The sequence below is a fragment of the Callorhinchus milii genome, unplaced genomic scaffold, assembly GCF_018977255.1.
Source record: "Callorhinchus milii isolate IMCB2004 unplaced genomic scaffold, IMCB_Cmil_1.0 Scaffold19, whole genome shotgun sequence".
Lineage (NCBI taxonomy): Eukaryota > Metazoa > Chordata > Chondrichthyes > Chimaeriformes > Callorhinchidae > Callorhinchus > Callorhinchus milii.
In genome coordinates this window covers 9,574,029-9,594,464 of record NW_024704760.1, presented here as the reverse complement: position 1 = coordinate 9,594,464, position 20,436 = coordinate 9,574,029, and the positions used below count along the sequence as shown (strand labels likewise).

Genomic DNA, 20,436 nt, shown 5'->3' with positions numbered 1-20,436 from the left:
CAGCACTCCCCAACACTGTACTGGAGCGCTAACCGGAATTTTAGAGTTCTGCACCAGGACGGGAAGAGTGTAAGCCTCGGCAACAATACCACATCACTTTATTGAAGACTAAGGCGTTGAGCTAAAAAAAATTCCGCTGATCAAAGATTAAAGGGCTTTAGGTGGCCGTCGTCACTTGGTGCAGTGGTGGCACTCTTGCCTCTTGAGTCAGAAGGTTGTGGGTTCAAATCCCGGGGACTTGAACTCACATGGTGTAAGCTGACAATCCAATGCAGTGCTGGGGCGTGGGGAGAGGGGGGGGGAGTTGCATTGTCGGATAAGACAATTCAACACACTCCCAGCCCTCCTTCGGATGAGACATTAACGTTCAGGTGGACGTTAAAGATCTCATGGCGCTATTGGAAAAGAGAAGGGAGGCCTTGGCGGCCAGGAGAAAGAAACTCCCTTCTCGTTCGGTGTCGTGGCCAATAAATCCTCCAAATAAAGTTGGTTACTCACTCCATAGCTGTTTGCGTGACATTGATGTGTGAAGCTGACGTGATTTGCCCACAAAATAGCCAGTCACTACACTTTGCAGTATATACAGAAGCGCTTTGAGACGTCCTTCCAACGTGATAAGGCACTGTACCAAACGCAAGGATTATTATTATTTTACACCCGTACCATGAGCAGACCCATACTAAATGCAAAGTGTTAGAACAGGGCCATCCTGTGCTATTCATGCTTCTTTTTGCTGAACACTTGCGCACAGCAGAATGCTGCTCCAAAGATTTCTCTCCTTAGCTCTCAATCCTTTCCCTTCCTCTCAAGACCTTTCTCTTCGACAGTGCCTTCGGCTACTCTCCAACACCTACCCTCCCTGCCCTTCATCCCTCCTGATCCCAACCCCCTGCTCGGGTCCAAATCCCTGACTGTCCATTGCTTTGGGACGTCCACCCGACATGAAAAGCGCTGTGTAAATGTAATTTGTTGTTGTTTTCTGAAGGTATGTTGGAGGGCAATATCAAGGCAAAAAGAGCCTTCCCTCCCAGTGTCCATTGATCACATAACATACAACAATCCTTATCTTCGAAACATCGCTTAAAACACCGAAACATTGCACAGCATAACACAGGAAACTGCTGCCGAGAGCAAGGCCCACAAACAGCCGTGAAGCGAATGACTAATTTATCTGGAACATTTCAAGTAGCATTGTGACATCTTTAACACGCCACGTACACACAGACGTGCTTGCTCCTGTCCATCTGAAATCTAGTTCCCAACCGAAGTCACTGGAGACTGAGCAGGAGCAGCAACAACAACTTGCAATTACATACAATAGCGTTTCGGAGCACTTAAAAGGAGCAGGGCACATAATAATAATACAATAATAATCTTTGCATTTGAATTAGCGCCTTGTCATGTCTTCGAGGCGTCTCAAAGTGCTTCACAGGATATACTGTATAGTCAGTTGACTGATTATTGAAATTTTTTAATTTAGATTTATAAGTTTTTATATAACAGACTCTAAAACCATATGGGTAGGTTTTAGAATCTGTTGACCACATGCGGTGTGCATGGCAATACGTTAAGATATCCTACAATTCTGAGGCTTCAAATTTCTTATCTCAATGATAGGAAGTGAGGCTGATTCACAATTTGTCAGTTTGTGACTATTAATCATTACTTCCTGTCACACTCTGTCAACAAGCTCTTATCGGCCATGTTACACGTTACATTTTTCCTAAAATCTCAATGAGTGGGAGTAATGTTTTCAAGTTACTTTCTCTGCAGAAAACAACAGCCAATGATTTACAACAGAATATAGGGAAGAAGGAAAAACCCAGCGTCATAGAGCCGTAGACATTTACAGCACAGAATGCAGCCATTCGGCCCATCATGTTTGTGCTATCCTCTGAAGCAATCTCTTCACCACAAGATTGAGGATCACAGAGTCAATCATAGACTACACCCCCTTCCCCAGGCAATAGGATACACCACACCTTAGGATACACCCCCTCCCCCACGTCTTAGGATACACCCCCTCCCCCACGTCTTAGGATACACCCCTCCCCCAATCATCCTAGTGAGAGGGGAGTGGTGGGAGAACAAAGATAACTCCAAAGTGAAAAGAGAAAAATTACCAAATTGAAGAGCAAATTACAAACTGTGACATGTGTGTTCGGCTCCGCTCCCTCTTCATTCTGAGTTCAGAAACCTGTTTCTGATTTGCTTTGGTTTGAGTGGTTTTCAATTTCAAGTTCATTACCTCAAAACCTACAGTTAACTCAGTTAACTCATTGCTCATCAATCTTAACCAACTCGAATAACAAGATGGTAGATTAGATTTCCCAAATGAGTGCAATCTGAAACGCTTTAGAGTCGTCCTCTCGATGCGAAAGGCACTACTGCATATAAATGTAAATTGTACAATTCACATCCCCAGACATCAGGGTCCTTTTTAAAAAATAAATGTAAGGTGCCCAATTATGTTTTTTCGAATGTTCTCCCCCTCGGGGTACCCCTCTGTTCCGGGCCCCTCTTGCTGTGGTGTGATTCCACTCAACGACCATTGTTCATGTCTAAGCCTTGGCAGTGAGTGTGGGCAGTCTTGGCAGCACTGCTGAGTTTGACCTCTGCCCACCCAGCTGCCCCGTGCCGCCCCCCGCCCCCCCACACACACACACACTCTGCCCGTAGATGGTGCTAAAAATCGACCAAAACCAGATTGTAGCCAGCGTTCAGCTCCCTAACCCTGGGATGGCCAGGGCTACTCTTAGCCTCTCACAGGCCAGACCAGGAAACTCACAGAGGCCTGAGTTCTCACCAGCAAGCTCCTGGTCTACAAGCCGCAGCTCCAACCACTCTCGCATTAGGTTCATGGTCAAGTTTCACAGTGTTCTGAAGGGCGTCCTGTTCACCACAACATCAGGGGCCACCCAGGCCTGAGACGCGATGTACAATAGAGCAAAGGAGTGACTCAGGGATGAGCTATGAAGAAGAAGAACTAGATAAGAAGTTCCTCAGCCTGAGAGGGAATTTGTCTAGAAGTGTACAAGACTCCAAATGGAATTGAAAAAGTTGATTACTCCGAGGCAGCAGGTCGAGAGGGTTGTGGCGAGCAATTTTCAGATAGACAACACCAGGAAGTTGTTCTTTAAAGGGCAATAAGCAGCTGGAATGGGATGGCAGGAAGGCTGGTAGACGGCAAGATGTGTGAGTCATTTCACAGATTAATGGGTGGTTTTCATTTAACCGGAACCTTAGTTTGATTGTGCACTAATAATAATAATAACCCTTGCTTTTGAAACAGCGCTTTATCACGTCTTTGAGACATCTCAAGTGCTCTGAGACTCTACCCTGTGTGGAGGGCGCTATATAAGTGCAAGGTGTTGTTGTTGTTTCAAAGCGCTTCACAGAATATACTGTAAAGTGAATTGACTGTGTATTTTGTGGGCAAAACCCGGCAGCGAATTGCGCACAGCAGCGTCCCCACAAACAGTCATGGGTTGAGTGACCAGATTATTAGTATTTTCTTTAAAAAAATTAAGGGATTATTACCCCTGGAAAAGCAATCTGCCAATCGACTAGCAATTGAGGTCCTACTTACTGCTGGGTAAGCGGAGGTGTGTGGAGTAAGGAAACGTTTCGCCCTGCCCAGGAATTGAACCAAGGTCCGCTTGCTCCTGAGGCGAGCGCTCTGAACAGGACTCGACAGCATCCGAAGCAGGGACATGTGAAGATAACGCCATGTCAGCCACAAGCGGCATGTTTACCAGTTCCTTATTCACACCTCCCTTCAGAACTAAGACAAAAAAAACAAAAACTGGAAAGAGAAAGTAATAAATGATACACTTGGCATTATAACTTTGTAATAAATGTTTTCCTATAGTGTTATATGGTGTTTCCGTGCTTCTGGTTGTATTTACACTAATGGGGGCGGGGGGAGGGCAAGTACCAGAAAGAAGTGTGTGGACGAAGGAAATCTATCTGATGAAGATTACTGGAGTAAAGCAGCAGCAATAATGTAACCAGATGGTTTGGGGCTGTTAGTGATTCACCCACACGCATTATCCCAATGCAGGACTGAAACGTCTTCAAAAGGTTCTGAAGTTTAGTGGGAAATATCGTTGGTCTTCAAAGTGTTAATGAACAGTCTGCAGCTGAAAAGTGCGCCAAGCAATAATAAAACACAACACAATTTGTGTAGAGACGTTCACATCGAGAGGACGTCTCAAAATAGCAGCTGACACATCACAAGTCAGCCCCAGCTCTGACTTCCACTTGGTCTGATGTCTGGCATTAGTCCCAAGGAGCATTTCAACAGTGGCGCAGTTAAGCACAATTATTCTGTGCGATTAAAATGACAATAAAGATACTGTTTGCAAAGTGTCCGTATGATCTGCCCAATTCCCTAATTGCTCTGCTTAGTCGGAGCTCACAGTTTTCCTCAACATACAATTGCAGAATAAACTAATGTGTACATTAAACCAGAAAGATTACAGTGATGGAGTTCACTTGCCAAACAAATTGCATGTCTAAAGAAACTAGATGAGGATTCATTTACTCTCTCTCTATCTTACACTGACACGTGTGCCAAAGACTAAGATCCCTGAAATGTCCTTTCATAATGACTGAAGTCGCTGTGTTCTTCAGTGGTCACTGGTCTATCATCAGTGGGAGGTCATCAAACTCAGCACCGAAACCAGAAAACAAAATACAGTATTGTCGCCGGAGGCTCTGTGACAAAACTAAGGGGATAATAATTATAATAATTATAATAATTTGATCACTCAATGCACAACTGTTTGTGGGACACTGCTGTGCTCAATTGGCTGCCTCGTTTCGCCCACAAATATACAGTCCATTCATTTTACATTCTATTCTGTGAAGCGCTTTGAGACGTCTAGAAGATATGATAAAGCACTATATCAAATGCAAGGAATATTATTATATTATTACTAAATTACTGGGTTTTAATCCATGTAAAAATTATATTTGTCAAAACCTTGTTCAATAAATAATAATCCTAACACTTGGTACAGCACCTTTCACGTCAGGAGGACGTCCCAAAGCGCTTCGCAAGATATACGGTAAAGTGGAGTGACTGTGTGTTTTGTGGGAGAACTCGCTTTGATCAATATCTAGAGTATAAAGTGTAACAAAAATCTGTACCCACAAAATACTGTTACCCACAAAAGTAACTAGATGCTGGAGGATGGCTTGGACAGAAATTGCTCCCTGGGTCCCAGTGAAGCTACTTCGTGTGTTGAAGCGACTGATGTCCTGCACATAGTTTTCAGCAAAAATAAAAGTAAATTAAATTAAAATTAATAAATAAATTAATAATAAATTCATAAAGCTCGGCTCATCTTTGGCTCAAATGATTGTAGGTTCAAGCCTCAAGTCGGGACGTGAACTCAAACTCTCTCACCCACATCTTCATCGAAAACAAACTCCATACACCCATCACCCGGTCTCCACCATCTCCCAGTGGAATGATTTCAAAGTCCTCAACCCTCATCTGTAAATCCCTTCAGACACTAGCGCCTGCCAATCTTCTCCTACCACCACTCCTCTGCTTTCCCCTCCACTCGAATACATCAGGTCTGCTGCTCACCCCATCCCCTTCCCCCACCATAATCAACTCCTCGATCCCAATCCTCTGGAACTTCCTCCCCCTCCATCTGGCTTTAAATCCCACCTAGAGACTTAGTTCTTCCATCGTGCCTACAGTCACCTCACCTACTCACTTGCTGCACATCCAACACTGTTCCTGTGAAGTGTCGTACTCCTAATATCTTCAGCTACCATCACTGACTGTTTTGTCGGTCACTAAACATGATAGTCTTAGTTAACAAAGCCTGCGCCGGGTCTATTGAAAGAGCTCCCAACTAGTCCCACTCCCCCACTCTTACCCCATAGCCCTGCACATTTGTCTTTTTCAGGTACCTTCAATGTAAAAAGCATAGCAATGGTTAGTGTAGTTATCGGATCATAGAATGTGGTGACCAGTTTGGAAAGGGATGAACATTGCTGAAAATTCAGGTCAATAATCCTCCACTACATGAACCTTTTGATACAAATGTGTGCAGTATTATGTTGCACTGCTGATAGAATCATGGAATCGTAGAATCCTACAGCACAGGAGGTGGTCATTTGGCCCATCAGGCCTGTGCCGGCTCTACTGAAAGAGCAACCAACAGGTCCCACTCCCACCCTCTTACCCCAGAGCCCTACACATTTGTCCTTTTCAACTTTCTATCTGATTCGCTTTTGAAAGTTATTATTGAATTTGCTTCCGCCTCCCTTTCAGGCCGTGTATTCCAGATATTAGCAACTCTCAGGGTAAAAAAAATTCTCCTCGTTGTCTCCCCTCTGTTATCCCTTTGGTGAGATTGTTGGAGGCGCTGTTCTTCAGCTATATTGGGTTGGCCTGTCTATCTTGGGCTGAGAGAACTATCTACTTTATAGCACGGGGTGATTGTGAAGAAAATGGTCTTCGTTTCATTTGTACATGTTTATCCATGTCCAAAACACTGGGAGGGATGGCTGTGAGTGTGGTCTGTTCCCATGTATTATCTGACCGGCTTATTGTGATTGTCCCCTCATGTAAAGTCACTTCATATCGTACCATTTGCCAGAATTTACGGAATTTACTTCAAGCTTATTTATTTAAACTTATTGTGGAGTCCTGGAGCGTAGTGGTTAGTGCGTTCGACTCGCAAGCGAGAGGACACGGGTTTGATTCCTGGGCAGGGCGAAACCTTACTCCAAGTTTCCTTACTCCACACGCCTTGGTTCACCAAGCAGTAAATAGCTAGCAGTTGTTAGTCGATTGGCGGATCGTTTTCGGGGGTAATAATCTCTCAAACAAATACTACTAATTTGGCCCCTCAATCCACGAGTGTTTGTGGGACACTTCTGTGCACAATTGACGCCATGTTTTACCCACAAAATACACAATTAATCCACTTTACAATATATCATGTGAAGCACTTTGAGACATCTCAAAGACGTGACAAGGCACTATACCAAATGCAAGGATTATTATTACTATTATTACTCAGATAGAAATTATACCGAGGACTTGTCTGTGTCTGTTTGGGTGGATGTTAAAGATCCCATGGGGCGATTCGAATAGAGAAGGAAGTTTCTCCCATTGTCAACAATCTCCAGACAGAAATTACTGATTTGCTTTATGGCTGTTTGTGGAACACGACTGCGTGCGAGTTGGCTGCCGTATTCACTTACAAAATACACAGTCACTACACCTTACAGCAAAGCCTCTGAAGCATCCAGATGTGAAACGAGCTATATGAAATGTAAGGATTATTACTGCTGTATTTATTAGTTTACAATGTGCTTGGCACAAGTCTCCAATATCACTAAGATACCATACAATACAAATTACATTTGTATAGGGCCTTTCACATCGGGAGGACGTCTGATAATGGTCTATTCCGTGCATTCAATTCTTTATGCGTTCTTTTGTATGAAACAATACTGATAATAATAGTCCTTACACTTGACAAAGGGCCTTACCATGTCTTCGAGACGTCTCAAAACTCTTCACAGAATATAAATATATGTATATATGTTTCACCTCCAGTTCTCCAGACATTAGCTGCTTTTATGTTATAGATTTACAAAGAAAAAAAACTTGTGCATTGATTCTCACCAGTGTAGAGACAAGGCAAAGTGCCACAGTCAGCTGTGCTCTGTAGCAAGTCCCATTGCTTATCGTGAGCCATCCATCTGATAATAAACAGTACTGCACAACAGCACTGCAAGACTGAATACCTAAAGGCACATTTTAAAGCGTTACTCTCTGCATTTGCTTTTGTCAACTTGTTACTTGGGGAGGAAGGCGAGCGGGTGGAGATTGTATCGTTTTGAAATTCCAATGACATCAGCGACAAGCAGAACGCTCGTCAGACCGAATCAGGAAGATTCTTCCTTTTACACCGACCGAGACACTCTTGTAGGTGATCATTCACTTTCATGACCTACGGCTTGGATGGACCAAGAAGAAGCCTTAAAATCCTCTGCGTCAGGCTATGCAATGAAAGCTTTACGCTTGGCTCTGGGGTGTAAAGCTTAGCTTCCGTCTACACCCCACCAGTGGCGTTGAGTCTGAATGTATCAGGAAAGGGTGTAGTAATCAGGATGTCCTGTCTGTGAGTCAAAAAAACGGTTGAGTGGAGAAAGTGCTGGAACATTTAAAAGATAGCGCTCATTCTAATTATTGGCGCACAAGGATTTTGTGAAATAGAAAGCTTTACAACAGCCAAATTCTGAATCAGTCAATAGCAAAGGCACATATTACAATTGGGTCAATCGGCCTGGCTCTTTTGGCAGCACTGCGGCCTCTGGATAGGTTGTCAGTTTAACAACAACAACAAAATTACATTTGTACAGCGCCTTTCACGTTGGGAGGACGTCCCAAGGTGTTGGACAGACAGAGTTACGGACCCGAGCTGGGGGTCAGGGTGGGGGAGGGCAGGGGGGGAAAGCAGGGAGATCGAAAGCACGGTTGAAGAGGAAGGTCTTGAAGTGGGTCTTGAAGGTGGCGAGGGAGGGGGCGAGATGGAGGGAGTGCGGGATGGAGTTCCAGAGAGTGGGCACAGAGAGGTGGAAGGCCCGTCCGCCAATAGTGGGGCGAGCGAGACGGGGGATGTGAAGCAGGCCGGAGCCCGCTGAGTGGAGGGAGTGAGCAGGATGGTAGGGTTTAGGAGGTCACAGAGATAGGGGAAGCAAACCTTGGAGGGCTTTGAAGGTGAGGATCAGGATCTTGAACTGTATCCTCTGTGTGATGGGAAGCCAGTGGAGTTGGGCGAGGATGAAGGTGATAGGGTCGCGGAGCCTGGTGCGGGAGAGGACACGGGCTGCAGAGTTCTGGATGATCTGAAGCCTGTGGAGGGAGGAGTTGGGGAGTCCGACAAGCAATGAGTTTGCATAGTCGAGCCTCGATGTAATGAAGGCGTGTATGAGGCTTTCGGCCTCAATTCCTCAACTCAATGTCCTGAAACATTCTCTTGCACAAAGCTTTTTAGAGTTTAAGTATCATACCATGAATTGAATTCAGTCTAAACTGATGCTCCACAGCAGTAGTGGTGGGGGGAAGGACGCTACAGATCTAGGCTTCAGATTGACACACTGATGCTAAAAGCTTGTTTGTACCACTTTAGAAAAGCGGAAAGAGTATGTTTGGTTGGTTGATAGGCCAATGTATCCAATTGGTATTGTGGAAAGTTCCTGGTGCAGACTAAGCTGCTACACTTTCCTCCAGAACAGTCACTACAGCTCCCACCCACAGTTCCCATGTTCATCCAGAATTGTCCAGCACTTTGGGACCACCACCCGATGTGAAAGGCGCTGAATAAATAGACATCGTATTGTGTTGAAACACAGTCACCTTCTGACCTGTGAAAGCACTACGTTAAATTCAGACACTGGGGGAAGGGAATTTCCCACTCAGTTCTTCTTAATACTGCAAGCCAAGTGCCTGACGGGTAGGGTGGTCCTAGCTGGACAAGCAGTGGGAAAGCTTGCCAGTCAGCGAGATCAACAATAATAATAATAATAATAATCCTTCCATTTGATATAGCTCTTTTCATGTCTTCTAGACGTCTCACAGCACTTCACAGAATATACTGTAAAGTGATTTGACTGCATATTTGTGGGCACACACGGCAGCCAATTGCGCACAACAGTGTCCCATAAACAGTCGTGGATTGCGTGACCAAATTATTACTGGTTTTTTTGACGGATTATTATCCCCAGAAAAGCGATCTGTCAATCGACTAACAATCGGGTTCCAGGTAAGCAGAGGTGGGTGGGGTAAGGAAACTTGCCCAACATTTCGCCCTTCCTGGAATTGCAAGGCGAGTGCTCTAACCACTGAACTGCAAGCTTTGGGGTTTTAGCTGATTAGTTACCCCACCACACACTCTGGCCTTCCCCCAAACCTTGGCTCTTGCCAACTTACGCCTAATACATTCTGGAATTAGGTAAACTGGTCGTGTCCCTCCCGGGAGAGAGTGCGCATTCCATTCCAACGATCTCTCTCTGGGATTTCTATGTGTAGGTGGGAGCCGTGGCTTGGTTTGGATTTGGTTTGGATACTCTTCAGCAAGTTGATGGGTTTCCGCATGTGTCAAACACCCGGCTATCACCCCACCCAAAAAGAAAGCTACTGGTATAAATTCTCAGTCTAGCCTGACCCAAGGTCATGGTTCCAGGTCATGGTTGGATGATGAGACTTTTGATTTTTAATCTTAAATTGTGAGGTTGTTTTTACTGTTCCCAGGTGTTATTCCTTGGCTGAATAAACACAGTGATTTAGTGCACGATTGTGCAAGAACCACATCTTGCACAATCCACCATCCTTACTTAAGCTTTGCGCAAGAGACTGTTTCAGGCAATTGAGTTGAGGAATCCAATTTAACCCAAAGTCATTTATTATTCATCCTTACATTTGATACAGAGCCTTTCACATCAGGAGGACGTCTCAACGTCTACAGCATGGGACTCAAATACTAAATATGTTTTAACACAATTTACTGCGATTACAAACAAATCCCCTGATGTGCGTGTGTGGGAGCTCAAAAATTCTTGATGAATTCTAAAAAATTTCCCCAGTAATACTGAAAGTCTCTCTTCATTACTAAAATGACCAAAATGTCAGATTACCCTCTTATCTAAAAAAAATCATCATTTCTTTAAGAAATATTAGACATTGTAATGGGATCACTGACTCCTGTCTCTCACAAAACTGTACATCTCAAGGCACCTTACGCTGGGAACTGTGTACGTACTGAATCAAACTTTTGAACACAAAGACTGCTTTTGTACAGCGCACTTTACAAAGCACTTCATTTTCTGAGAATTCTATTTCAGAGGATTAAAATGCGAACAGATTTATTGAAATTCGTCTAATGCTAAACCATTCCTTTTTTGCTAAAACAAAAAGAATTAATTTTCCACAGCAATTCACGTTCATTTTATCGAAAATGTTTATTGCATTATAACCTGGTATTTGGTTCATTTGGTGAAGGAGGGGTGGGCGAAAAACATCCTTTCAGCACTCCCCCGAAACGTGTGGGCCCATGACAGGACATAAAACAAGTCAATGCTTTCAATTTGGTTTTGCTGCTGCTGTAGAACTGCAAGTGTTGCTGTAATTAATCTTGCAAACAACACAAAACTAAAAGCTACGCTGAAGCAGGTGAAGCACTCTTACACCGGATCAGAGTAACTGTTACAAGTAGGAGGCTGAATAACCTGCACACTTCTGACCCAATCCCTATACACTGCCATGATAATAATAATCCTCCTCCATCTGATATAGCGTCATCGCATCATCGAGATATCTCCAAAGGCTTCGCAAGATTTACTGTATAGTGTGGCTGTATTTTGTCGGCAAACACAGCAGCGAATTTGAGTAAGCAATATCTCACAATTAGCCTTTGGGCGACTAATTTTATTTATTTGGGGGTATTGGTAGCCATAAGACAAGGGGAAAATCGCTTTTCTTTTCAAATAGTCACAGGATCGTTAACACCCATCTGGGCCTTGGTTTAACGTCTCTCCTGAAGGATGGGGACTGAATACAGTGCTCTCCCAGCACTGTAATGGAGTGACATCCTAGATGTCTTAAACCCACAACCCTGCGACTCAGAGGCGAGAGTGCTGTTAACTGAGCCAGACTGAGAGCAGGATCACTGCTCCATGTACAGTTTCAGCTGAGTTGGCAGAAAGCTTTACTCGATAGTTAGCTGAATCTCTCAAACTTTTTTGTGTAAAGAAAAGGTGCAGCAGCACAAGGAATGAGAGTAAATAAAACTTTTCTTTTTCCATCTCCTTCACTGGCTAATAGGGACGCTCGCTCCTTCGTTCAATCAGCAATTTAAAACATTCCTTACATTATTATTATGACTATTATTTGTAGGTGGATTATTCACATTCAATATCTAACACAAGGTAAATAACTAAATACAACCCAGGAGCCTCTAAAAAATATAACAACAACAACAAGATTGCATTTATAGAGCGCCTTTCACGTCGGGAGGACTTCCCAAGGCGCTGGACAGTTGGGTCGGGACCCGAGCATTGGGGGGAAATGGTCAGGGTGAGGGGAGGGAAGGGAGGGAGCGAGGAGGGGGTAGAGAGTCGAGAGGGGAGCTGAAGGCACGGTTGAAGGGAAAATTGGATTAATAATAATCCTTGCATTTTACATAGCATCTTATCATGTTGTTGAGACATCTCAAAGCGCTTTACAGGATATACTGTAAAGTGTAATGACTGTGCACTTTGTGGGGGAAACGTAGCAGCCAGTTGCCCACTGCAGGGTCCTTCAGACAGCCTTGAAGTGAGTGACCAATTTTATTTGGGGGATTGCTTTTCTTCATATCCCTTAATATCCTGACTTCCCAGCATCTATCTCCCTCTTTAACTTGTAAACGACCGTCTACAAATCACCACTGATGTTGATTCTGCTCGTTTAACCTTTCGCACCATCGTCTTTCCAAATTCGTACAGTTCACTATCCTTGATGGAAAACGTAGACTTCAAAGTCTAGGCTGATGCTCCAGCGCAGGGCTGGGGGAGGCTGCAGTGTTGGAGGTGCCATCCTTTGGATGAGATGTTAAACAGAGTCTGCCTGTTCAAATGGAATTTAACCATCCCATGCCACTATTTAAAAAGAGTTTCTCCCTGTGTCCTGGCCAACAACCCCCCAATAAATTGGTCACTCACTTCACCGCTGTTGTGCGCAAAAGGGGTGCCACGTCCCCAGTCTATATAATTTACAGTAAATTCCTGTGAAAGGCATTGAGCTGCTTCAATAAGGTGATAAAGTGGTTTATCAAATCCAAGGATTAGGATTTTTTTTCTGTTAAAGCTGAAATTCTAATTTATCGACCAAGAAAGAGCTGTGGGCCTTTACTTCCAGGTGATGCAATTCTTAAATGAAACCCTACATACTGCCAAGAAAATAACTCTGCATCATGTGCTACATGATTTAGATTACATTATTTTGCCAATGCAACCCACTCGGAAACATCATTGAATACTCTAAAACTGACTGGAACAGATTGCCAGAACGGGTGGCTGAATAATAATAATAATAATAATAATCCTTGCATTTGATATAGCGCTTTTCACGTCGGGAGGACGTCCCAAAGCGCTTCACAGAATATACTGTAAAGTGAATTGACTGTATATTTGTGGCGAACGCAGCAGCCAATTGCGCACAGCAATGTCCCACAAACAGTCGTAGATTGAAAAAGACCAATTTATTATTGTTTTGGGTTTTTGGAGGGATTATTATTAGGCTCTGTGTGGAGTAAGGAAACTTGCCCAAGGTTTCGCCCTCTGCCTGGAAATGAACCCAGGTGTCTTGCTTGCAAAGCGAGTGCTCTAACCACTGAGCTACAGGACTCCACGAAGCCAGGACCTTTGAAGCCAGGACACTGCACTCGTTCAAAAGACAGCAATTTGTGAAGAGGATGAGATCAGATGGGGCTCCTCCATCCGAACTGATAATAATAATAATCCTTGCATTTGATACAGCGCCTTATCATGTCTTCGAGCCGTCTCAAAGAGCTTCGCAGAATATACTGTGAGGTGATTTGACTACATTTTGTGGGCAAAATGTGGCAATCAAATGCGGACAGCAGTGTCCCCTTAAACAATCCTGGATTAACCAAATTAATATTAGCTTGTGATCTTATGATGAGATTGGTTTCACTGTACAAGCTCTTTGCCAACCACTTTTTAATTAAGAAATCAATTAAAGGTCAATTTCTGAATAACAACAACAACGAGATTACATTTGTATCGCGTCTTTCACGTCGGGAGGACGTGCCAAGGCGCTGGACAGTGTACAGCATTTCAGACCCGAGCAGGGGTCAGGGGGGAGAAGGGAGGGGAAGGGGGGTGGCCGATGGCATGGTCGAAGAGGAGGGTCTTGAGGCGGGACTTGAAGGAGGCTAAGGAGGGGGCGAGGCGGAGTGACTGGGGGATGGAATTCCAGAGATTGGGGGCAGAGTGGCTGAAGGCTCTCCCGCTAATGGTGGGGCGGGTGGGTTGGGGCACGTGGAGCAGGCCAACCGGAAGGAGCGGGCAAGTTGGTAGGGGGTTAGGAGGACGCAGAGGTAGGGTGGGGCGAGGCCATGGAGAACTTTGCATGTGAGTATCTGAGGACCAGGATCTTGAACTGGATCCTCTGAAGGATAGGGCCAATGGAGTCGGGCGAGAGTGGGGGAGATGGGGTCACAGAGTTTGGTGCGGGAAAGGACAAGGCTGCAGAGTTAGTTCTGGATTATCTGCAGTCTGTGGAGGGAGGAGTTGTGAAGGCCAACACACAGGGCATTTGCATTGTCGAGCCTGGAGGTGATGAAGGCATGAACAAGAGTTTCAGCGGCCTGAGGGGTGAGGTAGTGGCGGAGTCGGGCGATGTTACGGAGGTGAGGGAAGGCAGAGCCGGTCATGGCTTGGATGTGGGGGAGAAAAGACAGAATAACATTAAGATCCCCATTTATTTGACGACTCACAGCACTTGGGTGCAGGAAATCTGCAGGAACAGGAATCGAGCAGATATAGGATAAAGAAGTCATAGATTTAAATAGATGTGATTCCATAGCACAGAACCAGCTATAACTGACAGTCTGACTGGGAAATGGAACTTGGTACAAAACTCGGAGATCAGAACCAATGTAGACTTTAGTGAAAATAACCACACAAGGCCACTTGGCCCATTGTGTCTGTGCTGCCCTTTAAAAAAGCAATACATTCAGTCTCATTTACCTGCCTTTTCTGTATACCTTTGCAGATTCATCCTCTCTGGATTTCGCCTCTTGAAAGCTAAAATGGATCCTACCTCAGCCACTGCACCCTGGCAGCACATTCCACATCCTAACAAATCTCTGGTGGAAAAAATATCATCCTAACTTTTCCCTTTGCTCCCTTTCTGACAATCTTAACTAGATGCCATCTACTCAGCAATTCACCAACCAGTGGAAATAATTTCTTCCCATCTATTCTATAAAAAACAGTCATCATTTCAAAGGCCTCGATCAGGTCTCCCCTCAACTTTCTCCATTCCAGAGAAAATAGCCCTAGTTCCTCCAGTCTCTGCTCATAGATCAAACCCCTCATCCCTGGTATCATCCTCTTGAATGTGGCCCTCCTTACTGTCCTGACAACCTTCCTAAAGTACGGTGACCAGAACTGGACACAATGCTCTAACTGCGGTCTAATTAGCGATTTATATTGGTGAAGCATCATCTGTTTAGTTTTATACTCTATCTCCTAAAATCAAAGATCCCATTAACTTTCTTCACGTCAGGAGTTTGAGTTTGAGATAGGTTCAGACTGCATCAGAAAGATGGATACCCACAATGACAAATTACATTTACACAGCGCCTTTCACGTCGAGAGGACATCCTAAGACACTGGACAGTCAATGATTTGCACCTTGAGCTGGGGGTTGGGATCAGGAGGGATGGAGGGGAGGGAGGGTGGGGGTGGAAGGGTGAATGAAGGTGCCTTTATTTTGGTTTCCTTATTTTATTTTTAGCCCAAATACTTAATAATTCATCTTTCATACTTTGGCCTCAGTACCTGCTCCAAGCGAGGTAAAGCCATCAGGGGCCCATGCTACTAAATTAGTTTCTTACAGGTCATTTATTTAGTTGCAAATGTTTATTTTCTTGCAATATTATTATTTACCCCATCACCGTGACCATACTAACCATGACAGCAGCTCAAAAATATACCAGTCACACACCCTCACGAGAGCTGTCTCTGAAAACAAAAACTCTTTTTAAAAAATATATACTTTTGTAGAATGATGGAAAAGCACCTTAAGCAATAGGGCAAGCGTAACTTTCCTGTAGATTTCACCCACAAAATACAAAGTTACTACACTTTACAGTATGTACTGTGAAGCGCTTTGAGACGTCTCAATTACCTAATAAAGCACTGTATCAAATGCAAGGATTATTATTATTATTTGTCAGGGACGAAGCCTGTAATAAAGTGCTGAAATTTGTTTTCCTCTTGGACAGCAGAACACGTGTGCTGATTCTACACCTTCCGCAAAGGCTCAATGACTTGCTAACTGTGTCACATCCTCCCCAGAGAATGCAACCTTCTGTATCGTGCAATCCGCCAAACCAATGGAACGGTTGATTGCAACAGCGTTAAGAACTACCTCTGCTGTTACCCTTCCTCCTATCTCAACCTGACGTGTGGCTCAGCTCAGCGAATAACAGCCTAAGCCTGTAAAGTTCAAACAGCAGTTTGACAAACCCTTCACCATTGATTGCTGCATCTTGGGCGAGACTGCCATCAGCCAACATTCCCATAAAATGATGGCTAAGTGTCCGCTCTATTGCTGTATTTTCACCCTCTCCAGCAGTTGGGCACAGTCCCAGATACCCCTCAGGGTCTGGTCCAAGTAACAACAACTTGCATATATGTATAATGCCCTTCACCCGGGGTAGCGTCTCAGAGTGCTCAACAGTGGAGGAGCCTGATGCCGAGCCGGGGAGAGAGGTGACTGTATGAGCTCGAATCAGAAGGTGTGATCTGAAGACAGACTAGGAGGGGCACGGCGGAGGGATTGAGGGAGAGAGTTCCTGAGACTCGGGGGCGTAGTGGCTGAAAGCACAGCCCCCAATGGTGGGGCGGAGGGGATGAAGGGACGGGCTCGAAGCTGGAGCCAACTGAACAAAGTGGGAGGGTAGAATCTGAGGGTTAGGCCGGGGAGATTAAGTAGGTCAGGGCCGCAGGTGAGAAGATATTGACAGGAGCCAAGGAGAATGGTCCATGAGGCGGGGGAGGAGCATCAGAACCCTCTCTCCCTGGAGGAATGCGCGCTGCTTATCTAATTCCGGAAAGTGTTAGGCGCAGGTTGGTAAGAGCCATGGCTTAGGGACCCCAGAGTGTGCATCGGGGTAACTGCTGGAGTCTTAACCACCTAAAACCGCATCGCTCGCCATTGATATTGCAAGCCTTCCTGCTGCAGTTCCTGCTAGGACCAACAACAACAGCTTGCATTTATATATCGCCCTCGTGCAGGGTAGCTTCCCAGAGCACCTGACCGCGGCAGAGCACGATGCCGAGTTGGGGGGAAGGGGAGGTGACCATAGACACGGTCAAGTAGGAAGGTCTTCAGGCACGAACTGAAGATGGGGAAGGAAGGGGCGAAGCGGAGGGACAGAGGGAGAGATTTCCAGAGTTTCGGGGCACATTGGCTGAAAGCGCAGCCACCACCCTACCTGTTAGGGCTTTGGCTCGCAGGAATAACAGGAGCTGAGTGGGATGAAAGTGAGTGGGATCAATAATTAGTAAATCCTGAATAATTCCTGATTGCTCAGTGAGTTTCTCTGAGCAGCACAGCACCAGGGGATGTTACTTTGACAGGAAATGCTTAGCCACAGCAAAAAAAAGATGATCGCACTGAGCTCTGTCACACCTTCTCGCTCTCGCTGTATGTTAGCCATTGTCCAGCGCCCTGTAATAAATAACGCTATTAACACTCTAGAAACTAAAAAAAAATCCTTGCATTCGATATAGCGCTTTTCACGTCGGGAGGACGTCCCAAAGCGCTTCACAGAACACCCTGTAAAGTGAATTGACTGTATATTTGTGGGCGAACGCGGCAGCCAATTGCGCACAGCAATGTCCCTCAACCAGTCGTAGACTGAAAATGACCAATTTATTATTGTTTGGGGTTTTTTGGAGGGATTATTATTAAACACAGAAACAGGAGAGGCCATTCAGCCTCTCGAACGGTTCCACCGTTCTATAAGATTGCCGCTGATCTGTGCCTCAACTCCAACGTAGCTTATTGTGCAATGACAGGTCCGGGTAAAATCTAACCCTCCAAAACACCTCCTTTAGCCATTATTAATGCGCAATAAAGATAGTGGGTTTAGAGTTCGCCCCATCGGCTCCCCCCTCCAACACATACAGCCATAATGCTCAGCACTCTCTAACCACTATGTCTGGGCGCTGCTGTGTGCATTTCCTGTGTATGTTGCGGTCTCCCTTTGCACAGAAAATAAATGTCAAGAGCACCGGCAGAAGGAACTTTCCATTCTTGTTTTTTTTTTGAGAGAGAGAAATCCAGGCGACAAGAAACTTGGGTTCTTTTACACACAGATTTGACATTGCTGTGCGTGTGTGTGTTGTAGAGTAACAGAGAGTGAGGGAGTCGAGGATGGCAATGCCGCACCCCTCGCCCTGGGTGGCTTTACACCAACACACACTCACACACAGACACTCAGACTCAACACCAGGAACAATAAGTTAGTAAAGTCCCAGAGACAAGTGCATTGGGCAAAAAGCTCTTTAGACCTATTATTTCCCCCCAAAGCCCAACCCCAACCCCATCACACACCGCTTGTCACAGTCTGAGAACCTGACCGTGAACCACTGACTGACTGACTTCCTGTCACTTTTCAAAAGTATTTGACAAAACAGCACATTTTCTTTTAAAAGGACAATAAAATGTCACAAAGAGCCCAAGTTCTCACGATTGGAATCAACCCCTTCTCCACCCAAATACAGCACAACCACAAACACACACCGTGACACACACACAGTGACACACACACACACAGTGACACACACACACACACACACAGTGACACACACACAGTGACACCACACACACACACACAGTGACACACACACACACACACAGTGACACACACACACACACACAGTGACACACACACACAGTGACACACACACACACACACAGTGAACACACACACAGTGACACACACACACACAGTGACACACACACACACACACAGTGATACACACACACACACAGTGACACACACACACACACACAGTGACACACACACACACAGTGACACACACACACACACAGTGACACACACACACAGTGACACACACACACACACACACACAGTGACACACACACACACACACACAGTGACACACACACACACACACACAGTGACACACACACAGTGACACACACACACACACACAGTGACACACACACACAGTGACACACAGTGGGGGGGGGGGGGGCACAGGCTATGAGCCGCACACAGTGTGTCTGTCTCCCGCGGAGCTGTTGAGGCGGTGTCGCAGTGACTGTTTTACCTTCAGTTGAGATTTGGAGACTTTACCGCTTTTCTCCACATCCAAAGCAGTGAAGGCGAACCATATAGACTTCAGCAGCTCTGCCCTCAGCTCCATCCTCAGCTCAGCTCAGCCCCGACTGCCTGTCTGTCTGTCTGTGTGTGTGTCTGTCTGTGTGTGTGTGTCTGTGTGTGTGTCTGTGTCTGTGTGTGTCTGTGTGTCTGTCTGTGTGTGTCTGTCTGTGTGTCTGTGTCTGTCTGTGTCTGTGTGTGTGTCTGTCTGTGTGTCTGTCTGTGTGTGTGTGTGTCTGTCTGTGTGTGTCTGTCTGTGTCTGTGTGTGTGTGTCTGTGTCTGTCTGTCTGTGTGTGTGTGTGTGTCGGTGTGTCTGTGTCCCTGTCTGTCTGTGTCTGTCTGTGTCTGTGTCTGTGTGTGTGTGTGTCTGTGTCCCTGTCTGTCTGTGTCTGTGTCTGTGTGTGTGTCTGTCTGTCTGTGTGTGTGTGTGTGTGTGTCTGTGTCCCTGTCTGTGTCTGTGTGTGTGTGTCTGTCTGTCTGTGTGTCACTGCCTCTCACTCTCTCGCAGCCGCGTGTCTGCGCAACGCCTTCGCCTGACGTGGCCGTCACACACACACACAGCAGTGCCTGAGGAGCCAACGGGGCTGGAACTGGGGCAGAGCAGAGCCCAACACGGCAGGGAGGCAGGGGGGGAGGGAGGGGAGGGCAGGGCAGGGGGGGCAGGGAGGGAGGGGCAGCGCAGGGCAGGGCAGGGGGGGCAGGGGAGGGGAGCAGGGGAGGGGAGGGGAGCAGGGAGGGGGGGCAGGGAGGGGCAGGGCAGGGGGGCAGGGCAGGTCAGGGCAGGGGGGCAGGACAGGGAGGGCAGGGGAGGGAGGGCAGGGCAGGGGAGGGAGGGCAGGGAGGAGAGGGAGGGCAGGGCAGGGAGGGGCAGGGCAGGGGAGGGAGGGCAGGGAGGAGAGGGAGGGCAGGGCAGGGAGGGGCAGGGCAGGGAGGGCAGGGGAGGGCAGGGCAGAGCAGAGCCCAGCACGGCAGGGAGGGGAGGGCAGGAAGCAGGGCGGGAGGGAGGGCAGGGCAGGGAGGGCACGGGAGGGCAGGGAGGGCAGGGCTAGAGCTGGGCAGGGAGGGCAGAGCAGGGAGGGCAGGGCAGAGCAGGGAGGGCAGAGCAGGGCAGGGCAGGGAGGGAGGGGAGGGCAGAGCAGGGCTGGAGCTGGGCAAGGCTGGGCAGGGCTGGAGCTGGGCAGGGCAGAGCTGGGCAAGGCTGGGCAGGGCTGGAGCTGGGCAGGGCAGAGCTGGGCAGGAGCTGGGCAAGGC

General features: G+C 46.5%; 1 protein-coding gene across 1 annotated transcript in view; it reads right to left on the bottom strand.

Annotated features, from left to right (window-relative positions):
* The window catches only part of LOC103179055 (DEF6 guanine nucleotide exchange factor), a 77,318-nt gene extending 58,063 nt beyond the window's left edge, over positions 1-19,255 (bottom strand). Inside the window, exon 1 of the mRNA XM_007894122.2 lies at positions 19,135-19,255. Within this exon, the coding sequence (XP_007892313.1) occupies positions 19,135-19,230 (96 nt within the window). The 5' untranslated portion in view covers positions 19,231-19,255. The remainder of the gene's footprint in view (positions 1-19,134) is intronic.
* Positions 19,256-20,436: the final 1,181 nt, after the last annotated feature.